Source organism: Ambystoma mexicanum, chromosome 12 (genome assembly GCF_040938575.1).
Source record: "Ambystoma mexicanum isolate Mex_15411 chromosome 12, UKY_AmexF1_1, whole genome shotgun sequence".
Taxonomy (NCBI): Eukaryota; Metazoa; Chordata; class Amphibia; order Caudata; family Ambystomatidae; genus Ambystoma; species Ambystoma mexicanum.
Window position 1 is genome coordinate 903415137 of NC_090936.1, and position 21783 is coordinate 903436919.

Below are 21783 nucleotides of genomic sequence, written 5' to 3' on the forward strand. Positions count from 1 at the left end.
CGGGCCGAGTCTGCCAGGTGCGGCCAGGCAAAGATTTGCTACCTTGCCCATCTTAATAAGGTAAGGAGAGGGGGCTGGGGATTCACTGTGTCTGGGCTGTGTTTTTCAGATGCAGCACATGGGGAAACTTAATGGTGCAGGCGCAAAGCTAGGCTGTTAGTGTGGCACTCCTGTGATGAGAGGGAATGCTGTGTTGGAAGCCCTGTTGGTGATGGGTGTGGCAGCGCAGTGCTCCCATCACTGGCGCACCGCACTGGGAGCCCTTCCAGCGGCAGTAACTGGGGGACTCATGTGGCTCCCCCTCTCATTGGCCATTTTCTGTTACTTTTTATTGTATTTGAGAGCTATACCGGCTCGTACAACCAGACATTGGCTAATGAAGGAGTGCCATGTCCCCACCCTAGGTTAGAAAGCACATTAATTGGCCCTGCAAAGATATGCTGCCATACCCACCTTAATATGGGAAGGAGAGGTGGCTGTGGGTTCACCGTGCCTGGGCCGTGCCTGAAACATGATGGTGCAGGCGCAAAGCTAGGCTCTTAGCGTGATTCTCCCATGATGGGAGGTAATGCCACGCTGAAAGCCCTGCCGGCGCCCGCTCTGGCAGCATAGGACTTTCATCATGGGAACACCACACTGACAGCCCTGCCAGCGGTGGTGACTGGGGGAGTCCTGTGACCTCCCACACCCTCTCATTGACCAGTTTCTGAGTCTTTTATTTTATTTGCGCGCCATACTGGCTGGTACGGGAGGGAAATTGGCTAATGAGGGAGTACCACATCCCTCCCCTGCGTTATAATGCACATTATTTACATATTTTAATACAGCATTAATGAACATTATGACCCTTGGAATGTTCACAGCGCTCCCCATTGAAGAATGTCTAAGCTGTAAATGCTGGTATAGTCCAGATTTTCTCCTGTAGCCCGTAGATTGTCTCCACATCTGTGACTTTCAACTTGCTTTAATTGCCTCCTGGCCATCATTCTGCCCTCTGTGCCTCTCCACTGGGTCATCTATTATGTTGTACTATTCATGCGTCATTTCCCCCCCATCTGTACCGTCACCATTACAAACAGTCTCCTTCTGTGTCTGACCTGCTTCTTCTCTTTACGCCAATGTCTGTTATGCCTTTGTGCACAGCAACAGCCAGTTCCCTACCACCGCTCCAGGCATAATTCTTTATTTCAAATTCCTGTTTACTTATATAGCAGGGTCATTCATTATGTGGCCCCCGATACCACCAGATATTTGGAACGTATCTCCCTTGATCCTTCACCAGTGAATATTCTGGCTCGGGATAATCGGAGTTAAGGTCCAAAACATCTCTATGGCAACTTAATTAATATGTTAGATAATATTAGCAGAGACGTGGGTCATAATAAATGTATCGATCACGCCCTTGGGTCGTACTGGTGGTTATGGGCCAATATACCTTATTTAAATTCCATTCTGCAATCAGGCCTTTAACTTTATTTCGGGGCCCTAACTTCCATAAGGGCCCCTGGGCCAGGTCTGTAAAATGTATTTGATAGAGTATTTAAAATAAAATGTTTTGTTAATACCAGTAATGCACCCTGAACTAGAGTGAAGGGCAATTATTTCATACAGGGCCGGGAGGATAGCCCTAGGGCAATACACTCTCTTTGGAAACAAGACAACATGGAGCAACACAGGTTAGATCCCCAGGTCCGTGCTTAGAAACCTCTGGTTATTTAGTGCGTTATAAATAACCAGTTACAATAATAATGCATTTAGGAATATTCATTGATATCATAGCAAGGCTTATTGGGAAAGGGAAATCACCACTGTCACCCTCAATTTAATGTAAACTAACATACACTAAGCAATTTTAGTTTGAATGTAGGGAGGTGTGACATTATATTGGGTACCTTCAAGAGAGTTAATCAGCAGCAGAGTTGGGAACAGCCAGTTGTCGTCATTTAGATCCTGTACTCAATGCAATCATTGGTGTGCATGTCTAATTTAAGGAATAATAGCTGAGGTAAATGCTAAATAAAGCGAGGTAAGAATTGGCACATGATGGGATTCATGATGGGAGTCTCGGGGTCAAGCTACAGATCTTTTCCTTTTTTGGCGTACCCTCTCTACCAGCTAATATCGCCTTTGAAAGCTTGCTCCTTCCTGAGGTTCTTTTCTCAAGAAGGAAATGGCTCAAAACAACAGTTGTGCACCAGGATGCTCCTCTTGTAACACTCTACGAGCAGCAGATGCTCCAATACCACAGGACAGAAGGTGGAGCAAGGGGCAGGACAGTTGGATGCAGCCACTGGCTAGTTGACATGGTTTGCCTATGGTACTGAGGGAATTTTGTAGCATAATACCACAACCTTGTTCTTTGCTTTCTCTTTCCGAGGTAATACCTTCACCTGCCACACCAATACACATTGTTCCCGACCAAACATTTAGAAGACCTTCCTGGATCCAACTCCCTGATATATTTGTCAGAAATGAATACAGAAATGCCAAACACACACACCCTGTGCATCTTTCTGCCAGATGTTAACTGATTAATGGGCAATTGTAATCCAGTATTGTCAAACAATGCACACACATCTGGGCAGACCCTAGTAGACCTTACAATGTCAGTATAAATCCATTTTTTTCATGGCTACTACTAAATTTCATTCTCACCGCGTGCACCTCTATATGTTGCAGTTAGGCGGTGGCTCATTGAGACATTGCTATTTCAACAAATACCCAATTATTTTGTCCACTTCTTTTGTTTAGATTTGTTCAACAGGGCTTTGTTGCACCTTGTTTGCATGCAGCACCTCACAAAATGCCAAATAAATGTAGGCGAGAATACACACACCCTGGCTCCTGCACGCTCAGAGTCAATACAATCGACTGCTGATCAAATGATCAGAAAAACAATAGATATCAGATGTAAGTGTTACCATACACTGGGCCTCATTCCTTTTTCATCACACCCCTCTTAAGAGTATAGCCTTCCCTCAGCCCACGTTACAAAACAAGGCATATGAGGTATATCTCTTATTTGTGCTTTTGTACTGTTGTTTTGTAGAAGTGCGAGTGTTGGGCAGGTGGTTTAGTCACTACTCACACGTGTTCTCCTATGGAGCAGTAGCTATTTTCAGATTAGGGAAAAGAAAAGAATCAGTGAAGCAGATGCTGCCAATGCAATTCCATCTCCACATCCATTCAGTGGGGATCTCCCACCTGTGTAAGCATGAGTGAGACTTGCAGTGAATACCATATGGTAGCCTGACCTTATACAAGCTTGTTCCAGCAGACGCAACAGACCCACCATAATAACATAGAGTTACCTGAAGCAGCAGAGAATCAATTAGCAAATGCCCAATCCTGAACGAGTAAAGAAAAAATCCAACACATGTTCAAACTCTCAGCAGGTGCCTTGCCCAAGGGAAAGGGACACAGCATATAAAAGAGAGCTCAAATAGTTCATGTCTGTATGGACAATTAAAGAAGGAGTTCATGTGCGATTGGAGGTGGATTGTGGATGAAAACGCTGGAAATAGAGAGGAGTGCAAAGTTGACAAGAGAAATAAAGAAGGTGGTGGAGAGAGTAACAGCTAAGGAGAAGGAGTTGAAGCACATGAAGTGGTGAATGGGGCAAGACTGAAGGGGGCTAAAGGTGCAGCAGTTGGAGTCAGAGAGGTGGTGGAGAGTGCAGGAGCTGAGCAAGAGCTGGTGAAAGGAGCTACAGAGGAGGGGCCATGGATGAAAAGGGGAAAGAAGAGCAGAGTACGTGGGAGGATTCCTCAGATTAGTGTAGCAGGTGACAGAAGAAAGATCTGGCGAGAAATAGAGATCTAAGGAGGACCAGAAAAGGCTGCAGGATATCAATGAGGGGAGTACTTACCCCATACCTATGGAATGTGTGAGTGAAGTGGCAGGAGGAATGAGCACACAGGGAAGCATTGAGGAGGTGCTCTAAGAGTGGAGACACAGTAAGGACAAAGAGTACAGGCCCGCAAGAGATCCCTTAAGCATGAGCTAGGAGGCCTCTGTTTTTGGGAAGGTCAGCACTTAAGACCCTAGGCACCAGCAAATGTAACCTGCAACTTGGTCCCAGCATTAGAGGAGATTGTGGATGCATTGGATGTCCTGGTTCATCAAGAGGTAGACCTGAAATGGCTGCAACCACAACCAGATGTATCAGTCAGTGAGGGCTAAAGTGCAAACTCTTCAGTAACATTTGAGAGACAATAAAGCTTTAATAACAGTGGCTGGAACAACCACAGAAATGGCCATGCGGTCCCATTTATTGAGTATCACTTAGCCCAATTCTTTGTGGAGTACCCCAATAAACCTTTGCTTTTGAACTTCATATTGTCTTCGTGTACCTTGTAGATACTAATCATCCACATTACAGTGGTCAGTGAGAAATGATGTGGAACCCAGAAGTGCATTCTGAAGCATAGGGATGATGAGAGCGGAACAACATTTAGTTAGTAGCATGGGCATTTTTGCGGTATGAAGGAGAATGTGAGCTTGACTGGATGGTTGGGAAGGCATCTCTGTATAAAATGGATACTTTAATGCAATTGTGTGTTGTGACTTCTGGCTATTATGTAATTCTCTTGACACATGGTTGTGTGTGAGAGGCAGTGGTGAGGGTGTTAGTGGTAGCAGCAGATGAGGTGAGGCGCTGATTCTAATTTGTTGAGGAGTGCAGATTCTGAAGATGCCTGTGCCTGTGTGTTAGTGAATATCTAGATAAGCTGGAAACATTGGTTTTTGGTGTATTCCGGCTCCAAGGGTGATGTTGCTGTGTAAATTAATGTAACCCATCCTAGGAGCATGGGTAGATGTGGCAATGCAATATGTTGAGACAACACAGTAGATAAGAGTGGCTAATCTCTGGTGGGCTCTATATGAGCAACTGATCCACTGTTGGGCATGCCTTAATTTGAAGATGAACAACGTGTAAAGCAGAATATGGAGTGTGAAGGCTGGGTTGGGTAATGAGAAGAGAGTTTGGTTATTGTGGTACAGGAGTGGAAGCATCCTAAGGGCCATGTGCATTTCAGTGGGTCTTGGGTACCTCCACATGTTGGTATGCTTACTGTCAAGTGTTGTATCTGAATTCTGTTTCATATTGATGCAGATGTGCATTGTTTTGTTTGAATGCAACTGTTAGTCCCAGGTATTCATAATTATCTACCTTTATGTGCATGGGTATATTACAGTTTGGTATAGATGACTGCCAATTAGGGCATCTGGTTATTGAATAGCATTCTGTTGGGGTGGGTTGGTCACAGAGCACTGTGTCATGATGCCCCACTGATTTGGTAGTACCCATTCTTCCATGTTTATGCCTCCTTGTTTCATGATATCATTGGGAGATGCTGCCCTAGGCGTGTGGTGGTCCATATTGCCCTTGAAGCAGAATAAGCTGTACATAAAAAGGAATTCCTCCTTATTTGTTGGTTACCAAGGATGCAAGTAGGAGTTCATGCACATTTCTTTAAATACCTGACTTTCCTCTCACCTAGAATTGTAAGGATACATTAAATAAAATGAACGGGTTTGTCTGGGCTTCCCTTGGTTTTAATTGGTGCATATGGTGAGGAATCACTTGGGACATGATGCTGTCTACTAAACATAGAATAGCCATAGCCTGGATACATTGATGCTTATTTGTTGAATCTTTCTAATCTTCTCCTCTCCTGGAGACACAAGTCATAATGCATTTCAACTAATATAGATAATGTGTCCGGGCTTGCTTTTAGTTATCTAATGTAGGTGCAGATGTTGTTGGATGCCTCTTCATGCCTTAGTGCTGGCAGCATTTATCAGTGTTTTCAATAATGTTATCTGCATGAGAGGTGGCTGTCCAGGTATTCCATATTTTAGTTTAAAGAAGACAAAGGTTTACAGCAGTATTCATAAGGTAATGTGATCCTGTATCCAATTGTGTCTAGTGACAAAGTTGTATCTAAGGAATTGGGGTGACACATTAGTCAACAGTTTAGTCACATTGTGTTTTCATTAGAAATGGTAGCAGAATAGCTATGTCTACTGATGCAGTTGACGAGAAATGGAACAGATGGCTACACAAATGCCTTGTTGTGAAGGTAGATTTCACTAGAAATGCTTGCCACTGGGGCTTGTACACATATCTATTTGAGGATGAGTTGGCCATCATGTAGGGCTAACCCATCCTTTGACTAAACAAACTGGGATATGGTGTAACAATACATTCTCTGTCATGCAGTTGTGTCTGCAAGATAACATTTGTTCTACTATGTTTTATTTTGTAGGCATTAAGGAAGGAAGGGAAAATCGTAAATATCCAAAAAGTGATGGATCAGTGGACTCTGCAGATGGGCTATCCAGTGATTACTATCATCAGAAATGAAACCACAGATGGTGTTGTTGCAATCACACAGGAGCACTTCATTTATGATATTGATGCAAAACTCAGGGACTCTGAACTTCGAAACAACAGGTACTTAAGACGCTAGCAGGTTTACTGAAAATTCATTTTTCTTTGAACATGTGATGTTGTTTCCAATTCAAAAAGCATGATTATGTATTTGAAATGGTAGGAATTTTATAGGTTTAATATTCGCTATATGGTTTCTAAAGTATTTTGAAAAGATCATAAAAGTCATCTTACAAAGTCTAAAAGGAACTAATGCCAAGATAAAAAGTGGAATAAAGAATCAAACAAACAAGACTCTATGTTGACTAGGAGCCAGTTATTTCACACTGAATCCCAAATTTCACCTGAACGTATGGTGGCAATGGCAGAAGGTCTAATATAATATAAAATAACTAGTGGAAAAGCCTGTGTACACGGGGTAATGTGCAGAAAGGAAGAAATGGTTAGAGTGTAAATTTAGTATGTGGTGTATTTTAATGTATTTTAATGTAATTTATGTTAATAGAAAAAAAGAATTGTAAAGGAACTTGCTCCTTTTACCTGCAGGATTAGTAACCTCAAACAAAATCTCAAAGAATCCATTGAAAGTTCAACATAGTTCATATGGCCAAGTGTTATATCTGCTCCTCATTGCCTTGGACTCCACATATGGGCTTTGGACTCACACATATAATGCTGAGGGATGTCAGAGTAATAAAATAAACTAAATTGAAGTCAAAGTTTCAAAAGTACATGAAGAACATTATGGATATAATAATACATACCAATAAATATTACAATGAATGATTACATGATACATAAGTAATTTATTTTGTTAGAGAAATAGTGTTTAATCATCTGAATTTCTGTTAATAAGTTTTTTTTAATGTTTATATTTTCTTAGTGTATGCAATAGGAAGTATGCTGTTAAAGTGGGATCTCTGTCTTGGGCATTTTCTGCAGCTAATTGTATGTTGTCATTGTTGAAATACCTGGAGGATGAACTTGAGGTCTTAATGTTGTATGCGTAAGGCAAACAAATGCACCCTCTAGGGTTGATAAGAGGCAAAGCGGGCAGGACGGCTTCAGGCAAACATACATCTTCATTTAGGTAATCATTGCAGTGTCATTTATCACTCTGCACTATGCTATTTCCCATTGCGCCCCTCATTAGTGTGCAACTACATACATCACTTCCATCAGTATAACACTACCACAGCACAAGTTACAGAGTTCCACATGTGGGTGTCATTTAATCCTGCGCTAGTTAATGCAATGACCTCCCACTGTAGTTAACATTACAGAGAATTTGTGATCAGAATGCCAGTAAGACAGCCCACTGAAGACATTAGAAAATAGCTATAAACAGTTAGATGCCTGCTAGAAAATTGGTAAATTGCTAGAAGAAATAACATGTCAATACAGTTTCTAGTGTTAATAGATCGTTGCATTCAGGGTAAGATTGCCTAATTAGCCTCGGCATTTTGGCAGCCATTATAATTCTTATATATCTCCACTCCCCCCATCAAAGCCAATACAGTTTTTCAAAGTATAATGTTCTTTATAAGTACACTGACCTATGGTAGTCAGTAAAGTTCTATCTCAATGCAATAGAAGATGAACACATTAATTGGCCTCACTACAAGAATGGCCGTGTAGTTAAAACTGTTAATTCAGTCATAATTCCATTATTACCACAGCATTACTGCTCCACTCTACTATGAGTTCAGTATTTCCTTCACCTTACTGCCAAGAATCAGCAAAATCGGCGGAATCACCACTAAAATCCCTGTAGAGTCATATGTAGTCTAAAAATTGGGACTTTCTCCACCCTTCCACCACTTGCAATCTCGCTGTAAATCCGTGGGACTAAGTGGCGGTAACTATAATTGAGTTTGTCAGTATTTCAGTGGATTTACTTGGAATAAGGCCCATTCTACTGAGAGGGCAGTCTACTGTGTGGCAATGTGCTAATGGGTGTTCAAATAAGAGGCAAACGATGCAATGGGCCTCATTATGAGTTTGGTACTGTTTTCGTAGTACATTTTTTAATGTAGCTGTTTGCTCAGAAAATAATAATTCAGCTTACATTGAGGGGGCACAAAATGACACAGATTGTCCAACCATGTAACCATATCCACAAGTCCACACAGGGTACAAAATATGTTTTTAAATGATATGGTATTTTTTTCATTGCCTTGAAAAAGAGTTGTAATAACCTGTTTTTTTAAAGATGATGCACTCTCTTAGCACTTTATCAGCAGCCAAGCAGCAAAGTTGTCTTGTAAAAAAGATACACTAAATCCACTTTAACTTCAAATTTGTATGATACTTTACATGATTATGTAAACGTTACTATTGTTAATTATTTCTAGTGCATTGTTTTCTGAGGTTTTATGGGGCTGGTTCCTGAAATAAAGTTAGAATTTACCTGACTTGGTAATAGAGTGCCCGGTGTCATTTACAATGTCTGTATTCAGTTCTCCTTGAAAGTTCTTTCATTGTTCAAGAATTGCATTGTAGTGCATATGAGATAGGTTCTATGTATTGCGTATTTGCAGACAAAAATGTATACTCGATCATTCATATTTTTGTTTGGCTATCTAGTAACTTGTGTTCTTTAGGTTTTGGCTTGGGCCTTCATGATATGTTGACCAGTAGTGTATATGGATGCAGACACATCAAAATGTCCACATTATAGTCTTTCCTCAGAATGGTGAAAAACCTAGTAGACATTTTAAATAGTATGACTATGATTATGCAACAGTACACAAACATACAAGAACATAAGAGGGTCCAGTTTTGCAAATCCATTTTCTTTTATTAGCACACCAAAGTGATTGTTACTTTAACAAAGGAAAGGTTGGACACAAACCAGATGAAAAAGCAAATGACTATGTTAGGTGGAATGTAAAGGTCAATGAAAATGAAATGCAATTAATTATATCATGGACAAAGTCAAAACACTACAGAGAATGATAAGGTACACTTTTGGTTAAACATCTGTTGTTCATAACTTATATGAAGTAGGAGATTACCTTGAGCAGTATCTACTTTTTAGGAACTATTTTTCCATTACTTTTTTAATTCTGGAAATGTATTTATTTAAGGAAAATCACAGGGAAATCTATGCATTTTTTGGCATATAAATGTGTGGCAACCTTTTTAACATTGATTTAAAGAGCAGAGGACCGGGTGAGAGGAAGACCAGATGATGCAGGGGAGGTAGAAACATGAACGAATGACAAGGCTAATAACATCCTATAACATAGGAAATATACCGAGATGTAAATTTGACAATTATATGCCTTCCTGCTTGTTTGTAAATTTGTAAACTACTCTGTAAACTTGACTCTGTAAATCTGTACATTTCTGCCATCGCTGTTACAATGTAATACTGTATTGCATAAGTAACCTGTAACCAAGTTGTCAATAACCTGTTGATCCTGCGCCCAAATATCCTCAGGTCTGGCGCGCATTACAAATGAATAAACTAAACGAAACTAAGGGTAGTAGGAAACGATAGTGAGGAGGTGCTAAGTTTTAGAATGAAGGGGTGAGGGATAAGTGTGTGGGGTTGTCGTAGAGAGATATGGGAGAGGAAAACAGGGTTAATGTGGTATCATATAATGTAATGCAAGTGGTTGTTCTGAAAGGAGGAGAGCTAGCAGGTTGGATATGAATGCAGATAGAATGGGAGCAGTACAGAGAGGGTGAGGAAGAGCATTCCAGATTAATGGAACGAGTAGAGGAAGAGAGCCGAAGATGATTTTACGGAGCGAGGGGGAGAGTACAGGCTGAAAGGTAGGTTGGGGAAAGTCTGTGTATACATTTGAAGATGATGAAAATTAGTTTTTACTTTGCCTTCTTTCTCATAGATAGTCAGCCAAACTGACAACGGGCTGGGGGAGGTGGAGGTGAAGCAGGGAAGGATGAAGTGTGTATGGACAGTAAACTTGAGTATGTTGTCTAGAGGTGTAAAAGCACAGTTGGAAAGGCAATCAAGTAGACTGGCATGGTAGTCCGATTGAGAGAGCACTACAGAAGAAATTAGGTGCTTACCAGTGTTGAAGGGAAGGAGATTTCTTATTTTTCCGATGTTGAGGAGATTAAGTCGACCTCAGCGGCAGACTTGGAGATGAAGAGAAATAAGTTGTGAGATGGCTCGAAGACCTCATGAAGGTTATAAGCAGAAGAAGAGTAGGGAAGGTAGTTAGGAGAGAAGGATAGAAGAGGGGGAGAGGAAGAGATCGCCTGTTTGGATGGGGAGTACAGAACGTCAGTCTTAGTGGAGTTCAGGATGCGGTAGTGAGATGCCATCCAGTATTTGATGGCGGAGAAAGAGTTAGACATTTGTGACTGTAGTTCATCAGATAATGAGGGAAAGTAGAAGATCTGAATGTCATCAGCAAGGAGTGGATAGGTTATGTCATAGGAGGTGATCAAGGTGACAAGAGCAGAGGTATAGAGAGTGAAGAGAACTAGCTATGATATGATATGGCATTTATAACATGTCTGTACACACATTTTACTAGGTGGCAAACTAGAGCCAGGATTTACACTTGCTGAACAAGAACAGTAAGGAGGTGAGTGGGGAGGTAAGACTTTTCCAGGCCACCTGGAAGTGTCTAGGTGCAGGATATAAAGCAAACCAAGCCAGAGGCTTGTCCCTGATGCCTAGGAGAGATAATGGTGAGAGAAGGTCAGCTTTGATGACAGTATCAAAGGCAGCAGAGATGTCAAGAAGAATAAGAATAGATGAACAGTTAGTATGACGAGCGGAAGAGATGTAGTTGCTGACATTGAAGTGAGCTCAGTGAGTAGAGTGCTGAGGTCGGAAGCCAGATTGAAGAGGATCCTGAAGATTGTGTGTGTCAAGGAACTCAGTGAGCCAGTTCAAAACTACACACTCTAGGATTTTGGCAGTTGGTAGGGCCGTTAGGATCTAGGATAGGTTTCTTAAGGATAGAGATGACAGTAGGCAATTTGTAGGATGATGGAAAGGTAGCACTGACAAGAGAGGAGTTGAAAAGAGAAGAGAGATATGGTGCAACACTGGGAGATATGTATTTCACTATGCGAGGGGATAGAGGGTCGACGGGGGCACATGAAGGATTTGCCCTGAGGAGAAGGTCAAGAATCTCATCATGGTTAGTGGGTGCAAAGGGACACATTGCAGCAGGAGAGGTGGTGAAGAAAAGTGAGCAGGTCGGGGGATAGAAGGTAATTTGAGACGGATTTTGAATGTTGAAAATATTTGGAGCAAAGTAGAGAGGAAGATCATCAGCAGAAAGAGTAGAGGAGATGGAGGATTGTTTAGGAGGTGAGGGAATTGAGTTGAGATATTTTTGGAGGACCCTAGGTTAAGAGGAGTGAGATCAAATGAGAGAGAGATTGAAGTCATGAGTGGCAGAGTCAAGGTGGAGTTGGAGATCCGATGTGCATACCAAGTGCAAAGGTTTTTCATCATTGTTGTTTTTAGGGTGCAGATAGTAGGTGTAATCCAAAACCAGGGAGGTGAGGGATTAGGAATGATTGTAGTAAGAAGGAAGTGAGAGAAGAATGTAGCATTAATAGCAGTGGTAAATTTAGTGGTTAAAGTGAATTTTGCGTTGGAGGAAAGAAAGTGATATAGATCAGAGTGGTAGATAAGTAATTTGGAGGCGTTAAACTGATGCTTGGTAATGGAAGTGGTAGATGGAAAGAGTGGGGTGGTATTAGGAGTGGAGTTTGAGGCAAACATGATGGAAGGATCAAAGGGCAAAGGAGCAGTGGTGATATTAGAGGAGGGGAGTTGGGTGGTTGGGCAGAGGGTTAGAGAAGGGAAGGGACCTAAAATCAGTGGATAGAGGAGTGGAGAGGAAAGTGAGGGGAGGGACACCAGTGACTGTGAGGTGTTGATGGGGATGAATGCATTCAATTAGTTGAAAGAGGTGGTCAATACATTGTCCAGCAGGAACAGGTGGCCAATAGAGAGGTATCATATGAATGTCATAGGGAGCAGCAATTGTGGAGATAGTGCATTCAAAAGAGGGAGAACGAGCAGGAAATAGGGAATTTGGAAAATGCAACCAGTACTACACCAGCACCCCTACCGGTTGGGCGGGGAGAGTGAATGAAGGTGCAGGCAGGATTGTGAAGGTCAGATAGAGCTGCAGAATCTGAGGCAATAATCCAGGAAGTCTTGTTACAGACAGATATAGGATTACAAAGAGGAACATAAAGAGAATGAGATGGAGCAGCATGCCGATGTTCAGTCTGCATAGAGAGGTGCTGGGTGCAGATGCAAGAAGAGGAAGTATGATGAAAGTTAGGTTTGAAGGTTTTGTGAAAATTGAGAATACCTCAGCGAGAAGAGGCGTGGTATAGAGGAAAAGAGATGATAGGGATAGGAAGAGAGTTGAAATGGTTTTGAGCAGAGGAGAATGCAGAGAGAAGTAGAAGAGAAAGCAAGACATAGTAAGAGCAGTACATGGTGAGGGCATGGCTAAGCAAAGACACAATTGCTAGTCATAAGCAAGTAGCAGGACACAGCAAAGCAATCGTTCAAAGGTGAAGAGGCAAAGAGGCTGGAGTAAATGCTGCAGGTTGGCCCTTAGCTGTTTGCCCTATGCTGGGTCATGTGGGGCTGAGTTTCCCCAAAGCAAGGAGCCAAATACTGGAAGTGGTGAGGAGCATCCATTGGCGGGAAGGGAAGGCAGAACCACCAGCCTGTGGCTTCAGAGCAGAGCAGGCTTGGAGAAGAAGGTGTGGCTTGATGGTAGCACAGGTGGCTGAGGGGACCCAGCTGGATGGAGGATGTCGTGTTCAGATACTCCTCTTTTCTTTTAAGTATGCATACATACTAACAAGTTGTATTACATCTGTGTTCGTATGTAGCATATCTGCACCCAAAAAATGGGTGTCATTTGTCGTATTATGTGTTGTTATCATTTGTGCCATATGTGATGCCCTAATTGATATAATTGATGATGCCATAAGTGACATCATCAATGCCATAAGTGATTTGATTAAGTAACACAATATTTGACCTTATCAATGATCACATTTGTGATATCATCAAGGGCTATATTTTCTGGTGATATCATTTCCCTGCTTAATATAAGTAACATAGGGTACAAAGCCACTGACACTGATAAGGTGCTGACACAAACAAGTCCTTATTCCCTCTAACCATATGATATGATATGATAATTTATTTATATTGTGCTCATACACAAGTGTTTCAGAGCGTGACAATGCAAGGGAAGGGAACAGGGGAGAACAAAAACAACAATGTTTCTAGGTCCAGTGACATAGAGAACACGCAAGTGCTTGTGAAAGGGAAAGGAGGAAAGAGTTCATGGAAGGGGGAGAGTGGAATGGGCAGAGCAGAGGAGAAAAGATAAATAATAATAAATACAAATAAATTGATAATAGACACAATAAACAGTGGTAGTGCAGCCCGCAAGTGGCAAGTGCTATGTTAAAGGCAGCAGTCTGGGTAAGTCTGATAAGTGCAGAAAAAGAAGAAAATGGGGGGACTGTATGGGTACAGATACAGTCCCCCGTGCAAGGGGTGGCCAGGAGGCAGTGCAGGAAGGTGACAGGGTGAGCAGGTACCTTGGCCCAGAGGACAGAGGGTGGCCAGGTGCACAGTGCCAAGTGAGAGCAGATCAGCAGGGGAGAGGGGGAGCAAAGGCACAAGCAAAGAGGAAGGTCTTGAGGTGCTTCCAGAACTGGAGATGGTTCTCCTAAAATTTTAGAGTGGCAGAGAGGCTGTTCTAGAGGGAGGCCCCAGCCGAAGACAGAGACCTACCCCCAGCTCGTTTCTTTGAAAAACGACTGACCCTGAGGGAGTTAGAGGTAGAGGAGCGAAACGCTCGAGAGCAGAGGTATTTGCGGAGGGATAGCTGAAGGTTTTATGGACCAGGCCCCAGAACATCTTGTGAACAATGCAAAGGGTTTTGAATTTAATCCTTGCACTCACAGGGATCCAGTGGAGACATTTCAGAGCTGGAGAGATACGATCCCAGGGCTTGAGACCAAGGACAAGTCTTGCAGTCCTATTCTGGATTAGTTGCAGAGGTTGAAGAGTAGTTTTAGATGTTGTATATGTTTTATAAGAGTAGTATATGTTTTGCCCATCTGCACCAATAATTCGTAAATGTAAAATGTACAATTGGCAGTGTAAATGGGTTTTAATTTGAAGGCAGGGCAACCACACCTCTGTCAAGTTTCATGCCAATATGGCACTTTCCTGGAAAATACACACAGTAGCATTCTCTTTCATTCTTTTTTTCTATATCTTTATGTATTAATTGTTCAACTTCACCTACAACATACAACAACTTTATTGCAGGAAGGTACATGTCTTTTTCAATATTCCATTCCACTCTCTTCCCTTCCCATTCCTCTCCCTCCCTTGCAACCACAGTCCTCCTCCCTTGCATCCCTGATCAACCTTGAATGTCAGAGAGTACATTGGTCCGATTTGTCTACGCTCTTGATATGATATGATATGATATGATATGGTATTTGTAACGCGCCTATACACAAGTGTTTCAACCCACGGCTTTCACCAGAAACGTGGCCCTGTCTTCCCTTATGACCATTCCCCCCAAATTCATATTATAACACATGCCCAACAATAACCCTCTTGGTTCCATATCTACTGGTCTTTTTAACACTCCTTTCATTTCTGTTTTCCCTGCATTCCAAAATCGCTGGAGTTTTACACATTCCCATTTCATATGGTAAAACGTGCCCACACCATTTACACATTTACGGCATCTATCATCCAGCCCTCTACCCATTACCTTAACCAGTATTTCGAACAATATACTCTGTGTAAGATCTTAAATTGTATTAGGCTCAACTTGGCCAGTATAGTTACTTCCCTGTTGTAGAGCCTCCTTCCGATCTTCTCCTACTATTAGCTGAGGGTCCTTTTCCAGTTCAAGTCCTAGGTCTTCCAGCTGTCTGGTCGGGTGAAATGCAATGGCCTGGTAAATAGTTGAAATCTGTTTTAATTGTATCTCCCCAGATATTTCTTTCCATTGGGGTGGCTTGGGGTATCTGTCCTTCTCCCTTCATATGTGGGTCCAAGGTGTGCCGCAACTGCAAATACTTATAGTGTTCTTTGTTGTTCAGTCCCCACTCATCCCTCAGTTTCTGAAACACTTTATCGGGTCATTGAGCACCATGCCCACCCCTGTGAATCCTTTGATTTTCCATTGCCCCACCCAGTCCGAATGTCAGATAGCCTGAATCAGCCTGTTGTCCCAAATGGGTGACTGCAGCGTAATCTGTTGTCGTCATCCCAGGTGTATGTGAGCCTGTTGCCAGGCCCTAGCCACAGCTTTTATGATTGGGAGCAGCATCAACCCTTCAGGTTTGCGGTATAGTATCCATCTAACCTGTTTAGCTGTAGTTCTCTATCGACATCTATCTCCCTTCCCCTGCGAAACTTCCACCTGTTTGACATTGCCAGTTGCAATGCCCAGTAATACCACTGTAAGTTTAGAAGACCTGTTACCTCTTCTATATCTGTCAGAAGCGGCATCAGCCTGCTTGCTGTTGTGCGGCTTGAGAGACGTGCTACAGACACACTGCTAGGTCCTCTCTTCTAGCTTTTCCCGGAGGCTCAGCACGCAGACAGGCGCAGCCGCCCAAAGAAGGTCTGTTGGTGTGACGTGTGACCCGTACAGAGAGTACTCCATGATATGGGCTGTTATGGGCTGCTACTGCTGATGCCGGCACCAGAGCTTGCCCAGGCACTGTAGCTCGCCAGGGCTGAGGACAGGTAATGGGGGCCAGTGCTCTCTGCAGTGGTCCTCGTCTTACTCGCCCTCTCCCCACCACCCAAATCCTAAAGACTTGCCTCCAACTCCAGGTTGCCCAGGAGCCAGGCATTCCATCTACCCGTCCAGTTCTACTTGCGGCCAATGGCAGCAGAAAGTGCAAACTGCACCCTTCAGGCTGCTGGGGTGAGGGGGTTGCACAGGGGGTCATTGAGTCTTAAAGACATCGAATTGGGCCGGGGGTTTGGGCCTGAAGCGAGGGAGCATGCCCGAGTCTAGGTACCTGGGTGCTGACAGTGCATGCCCACGCTCGGTGGACCCTGCAGTATAGGTCCCATTAGAATTGTCCCATTTGCTCATTGGCCCGATTGGAATTGTGAACAATACATTATTAAAACCTCTCCCGCACTTGCATTACTCGTGGATGTTTTGTTGCCATGAAGTCCATGAGGTCCTCAAAACACCATCGTTATTGCTTAAGTAGTGGGACACTTTGTACAGGGAAATGCCCTCGTATCCCCTCTGCTATGTCTGCTACGACCAAGAAATCCTCGCGCTCCAAAAAGGCTAAGTTATTACAACTGTATGGGCAATCCATGATCAATGTGTTTTTTGCATCTGTAGCAACATTGGCTGAGGTGGCACCATCTACTGAACATTCACTGATGGTGGGTGCTGCCAATATGGTGATAAACACTCCCTCCACCGCCCCACTCATTTACTTGACAACAAGGAATCCCTTTTAAATGTATGTTGTACACTCCATTGTCCACTGAGCATGACAATGTCATTGGTACCAACCTATCTGCTAGCCCCAACTTTGAAAATGTGCATCGCCTCTCTTAGGGAATTCACAGCGGGGGTGAGACAGATCAGGACACTGGCACTGACAGCTTCAGATATACCAGATCTTCAATTGTGATCATTCTCTGCAAGTGTCGGTTGCCAGTTATAGGGTCAGAAACAAAAGGATCGAATGCCTTTTGATCGACAGTCAAATAACCGAAAAAAGGGTCGATTTTTTTTTTGGGGGGGTTCCCCCCAACCCCCTGTTTTCTTTATTAAAAACATTTTTTTTTACCAACCCAAACAAAAAATATATATATAAATAAATTTTAAAAAAATCGACCCTTTTTTTTCGATCCTTTGACTGTCGATCAAAAGGTCATTCGATCCTTTATTTTCGATCCTTTGACTGGACACCCAAGTGTCGATATTAAATGTGCTCATGTCTAAAATAGAAGCCCTTTTTGTGCTATTTGGCAGGATAGCTCAAGGGCAGCATTCTCGCCTTGGAACCAAGACAACACAGAGCAACACAGGTCCGATCCCCTTGTCAGCGCTTAGAAACCTCTGAGTATAAAGTGCGTTATAAATAACCTATCATATTGTATCATATCATGTACTAACCTGGAAGAGAACCATTGTGAGACAAAAGGATTGTGTCAAAGGTAGTGGATATCATATTGGATTGCAGCATTGAACCTGTTCAAACTGCAGCAAGAGTACTGAAGAGATGTGATGTTCAACTACCATCACCTGAGATTTCAGAATTCATTGCCCAACAGGGCCCACCAATGGGCCAGCTTTCCCCTGTACCTTTGCTATCACTGTGTCGGACTCAGTGTCAGTAAGTGCAGAATACGGAGAGCATGCATTAGTGGCTTTGCAACCCAAATTTTCAATGATGAACAGCCCTCCTCAGGTTTGCACAAACAAAAAACTATGCTCAAAATGGCAGCATAAGAACATAACTTCTCCGGTTCGTCCCCCTGTCTTACCAGCACAACCTCCCGTAGATGTCTCTTGGCCATCCACCAGCACCTCTAATTACATGCCGGCCACTATAGACCTGGGGGATGGTACAACTAGGCAGAGGCACTATGTGGGCCTATTGACTCCTGGCTTTGTCTTCCACCTGCCCCTGTTGCACCATCTATGCCAGTGGGCACGGAGCCCAACAATAAGGGGCAGATACAAAACCATCTGCCATGTGCACCTGAGCATCCTCCTAGTGCACCATCTGGTTCACTGTAGCAAATGGAAGTACTGACGCCCCAATTTCCCTGCCCTAATTATGCCTTACTACCTACCTTGTGGTATCCCCTTCATAGTGAACGTGGTAATGAGCTACACTTAGGGAATCTAGTAAACATCGAGGAAATTAGTCCTAGAGCAGAGAGTCGGTTTCTAAACAGGTGATTTTTTTTGGCCTTGTGGAGACGGATTCCGGGACTTGGGGCCATTACTAATTCTGTCATATTGTGTGTTGAACTTCCAAACTGGTTTAGCCCCACAAACTGGATTCCTTAATATATATGTATTCCAGTATGTTGTATAAGTTGGACTTCCGGTTAACAGTGTGTCATAAACAAACAGTAAAGACCCATGATGATGTCAACTGAAGGGGCTTTATGTTTACCCTATTGGTGTGCAATCTCATTGTCTATCACCCCTTGAGAGGCTCAGTGTTCCGATTTCAGGCGTATGTATTTCTAATGAAGCAGGTCGGCCCAGCGAGACCACATGTGGTGCCCTAGACTCTTTGAACTTGAATAAGCATTGACATTGCATATAATGTGTTAGTGTAACATTGACCCACGATTCTTGTGCAATTATCTCCAGCCTCTTTTTCCATACCATTGGAATTAATGCGGGTGATTTCATGGAACAAGACAGGCATCTAGAAGTATATGGAAGATCCTGCGTGTTTGGACTTAGTACATTCTTATGATATCATAGCCCTGCAAGTGACATGGCAATTTGTGGCCCATGGCATCCAGGGTTTCATATCATTTAATGTACCCGCTCTAAAGGGGAAAAAAGGGCGCTCAAGTGGTGGCTTGAATCTGTGGGTTCATGTAAAAAATATTCTTGACAATATGTATGTCCCCCTTTGTCCTCGGCAAATACATGAAAATTCAAATGAGCTGTCTTGATGGGTCTAACCTATTGTTTATTAAACTTGTATAACCGCCACCACGCCACTGCAAGTAATCCCTTGTTATTATTATTGGAGGAAAGAGTAGCTAAGTCTGGCAACTGTACAAGTTCCTGGCACCCTGTTGAAGTAGGGAAGAGCAGCAGTCGGAATCTAGCAATGGGAAGTATGCAGAGGCTGTCTGGGTTGATAATTTCGGCAGCATCTACAAGGCAGTAAGCCTGTCCCCTCGGATGCGACCTTGAGCAGCCTCTGGAGGGCTTGAGATGGGGGATACGGTTCCCCTTGTGTTGACTATATGTGACATTGAGGATGCCTCCATATCACAGAAACTTGGGAAAGAGCCAGGCCCGGATATGGTCCCACCAAGTGGTATAGAAAGGAGCTGATTATATGGCTCCGTACTTTCTTAAACTCTTTAAAATTTTGCTGGCAGCCAATAGAGTACCTTTCTCATGGACCCAAGCAATCATGGTCCCCATTTTTAAGAAGGGGAATGGTGGATGTCTGGGCAATTATCCACCCATCTGCCTCCTTGATGCAGGGGGCAAAGTGTTTGCCAAGGAGGTGCTCGGCCATTTGGTGACATGGAGCATTGAGGTGGGGCCTTTGCATCATCTGCAGCGTAGTATTAGCGTGGTAGATCAAGTACTGGGGCTCCAGCTGATTCTGGATAAGCATGCAGTATTAAAGTCGATTAATATATCTGCAGTCTTTTTGGATTTGAAGACCGCGTTTGACAGTGTACCCAGAGTGGAACTGTGGAATCTTCTGATTAACATATGTCTCCCTACTGGTATTTTAAGAGCTATACTGTCACTTTATAACAACAATGGACTGGTAATTAGTTACTCACCAGACGGCCAAATATTCTCAAGAATCAAAACAGGGTTGTGTCCTTGCACCCACCTTGTTCTGCCTCTTTATTAATGGGGTTATTGATCACTTAGTGGGTGAACAGACTGGTGCCCCATCGCTGGCGTGTGAGCGAGTGCGGAAAGCAAAGTCAATGATGTTCAGCACAAGGGGATCCAGGAAAATCCCCAGGCTCAAAGTCTGCTTGAAAGGTGGTACCATTTGGCAGGTAATGAGCTATGACTATTTGGGGGTCCGATTGATGGCCAATTGTGACTGGAGCAACCAGTTGTAAGTGGGCAGGTTTAGAATTGAACATGTGCGGTGTGCTGTATTCAGATTCACTCAGGCCCTTGGGGCGGGTCCGGTTAGTGTTATTCTACAGATTTGTATGAGACAGGTTCGGCAGGCTGCCCTTTATGGGGCCGAACTCTGTGGTACATATAATCTAGGCATGCTCCAGGTTGCAGTGTTGACATTTCTCGAGTCAGTAATAGGGCAGCCGGCCAATGCGCCCAATATCCCGGTTCTATGGGAAACGCGCTTACAGAGCGTTGGCTTTGTATGTCGGATGAGACCAGTATCCTTACGGGCTAGAGTATGGTCAAATGGTGATCTGGGTCACTATAAAAGTGCTGTTAGGGATGTTTTGACTCATCCGGGAGGGCTTGATCTACCCTGTATTCGAGCTATAAGAAAAGAGTTGACTGCTATGGGGGTGGAATGCTATTGGTTGCAGAACTAATTGATCCTAACAAATTGCAAAGTATTATTTAAAAAGGCCAATGCAGTTAGATGGCAAAGACACTTGTAAGTGACTCCAATCAAGCAATCCCACTAAGTCAGTGCCTTGTATGGCATGCCCAAGGGAAGCCCTTATTTATATATTTTTATGGCAAGTTATAATCAGGATGATGAACCCTTGTATAGCACCCCTCTCTTAGAATCCCACTGAGCCAAGAAGTAGATTTGAGATTTGTTTTGCAAATTTAAAAGGTTTGTTTGAAAAATTAAACTATATATATATATATATATATATATATATATATATATATATATATATATATATATATATATATATATATATATATATATATATATCACACTTCTATAAATAAATTGATAATGGATAGTACACTTGTGAATATGAGCAGTAATCAGCAAGAGGTAATCCTACAGTAGCACAGTCATTGGTTACTTATGAATAGGAACAGAAGAATAAGGTGGAAAGAATGCTTTATATGGTTCAAGGAAACGCAATGATTAATGAAATGCAGTACAGAAAATAACTTGATATGGCTTCAACAAAAGACAATGTAATCACTTTTCCTTGACAATTCACTCCCCCCCTTTATGCAATATAAGGAGATGGAAAGAGGAGCACACAGTTCTCAGGAATGCAATCAAACACAATACGAAATTCAATTCCCCCCAGCAAGCTTAGAGGAAAACAGGTAGAAATTTGAAACACAGGCCCAAAATGCTTTGAATGTGATGACAATGAAGTGAGAAATGTGCTAAAAATGCTTTTAATTCCCTCTAGAGGTTCAGGGTGGGTGATATCTAGTTTATATTAGTCCAGGCTCACTTTAGCAGTGCTCTATGAGTAGCTAGCAGGTTAAAACGAATTCTACCAAAGGAAAGCAAGGAGCTGCTGATTTTTACACGTGGCTGAAATTGTGCAAAATGTCAAATCGCCTGCGTCGAGCGTGATTGCGGAGGCACTATAAGGAAGTCGGTTCTAGGCTCGTTGGAAAGCTCAGAATCTTAGCTTTTAATTGACAGTTAAAACTCGCTCCTAGCACAAACGGTTCTGGAAATACGCCCGG

The 21783-nt window shown here is 42.9% G+C and overlaps 1 protein-coding gene across 1 annotated transcript in view; it reads left to right on the forward strand.

Annotated features, from left to right (window-relative positions):
- Window positions 1-21783, forward strand: part of TRHDE (thyrotropin releasing hormone degrading enzyme) — a 3000980-nt gene that overhangs the window by 1928973 nt on the left and 1050224 nt on the right. The window contains exon 9 of the mRNA XM_069629390.1: window positions 6273-6460. Within this exon, the coding sequence (XP_069485491.1) occupies window positions 6273-6460 (188 nt within the window). The remainder of the gene's footprint in view (window positions 1-6272; window positions 6461-21783) is intronic.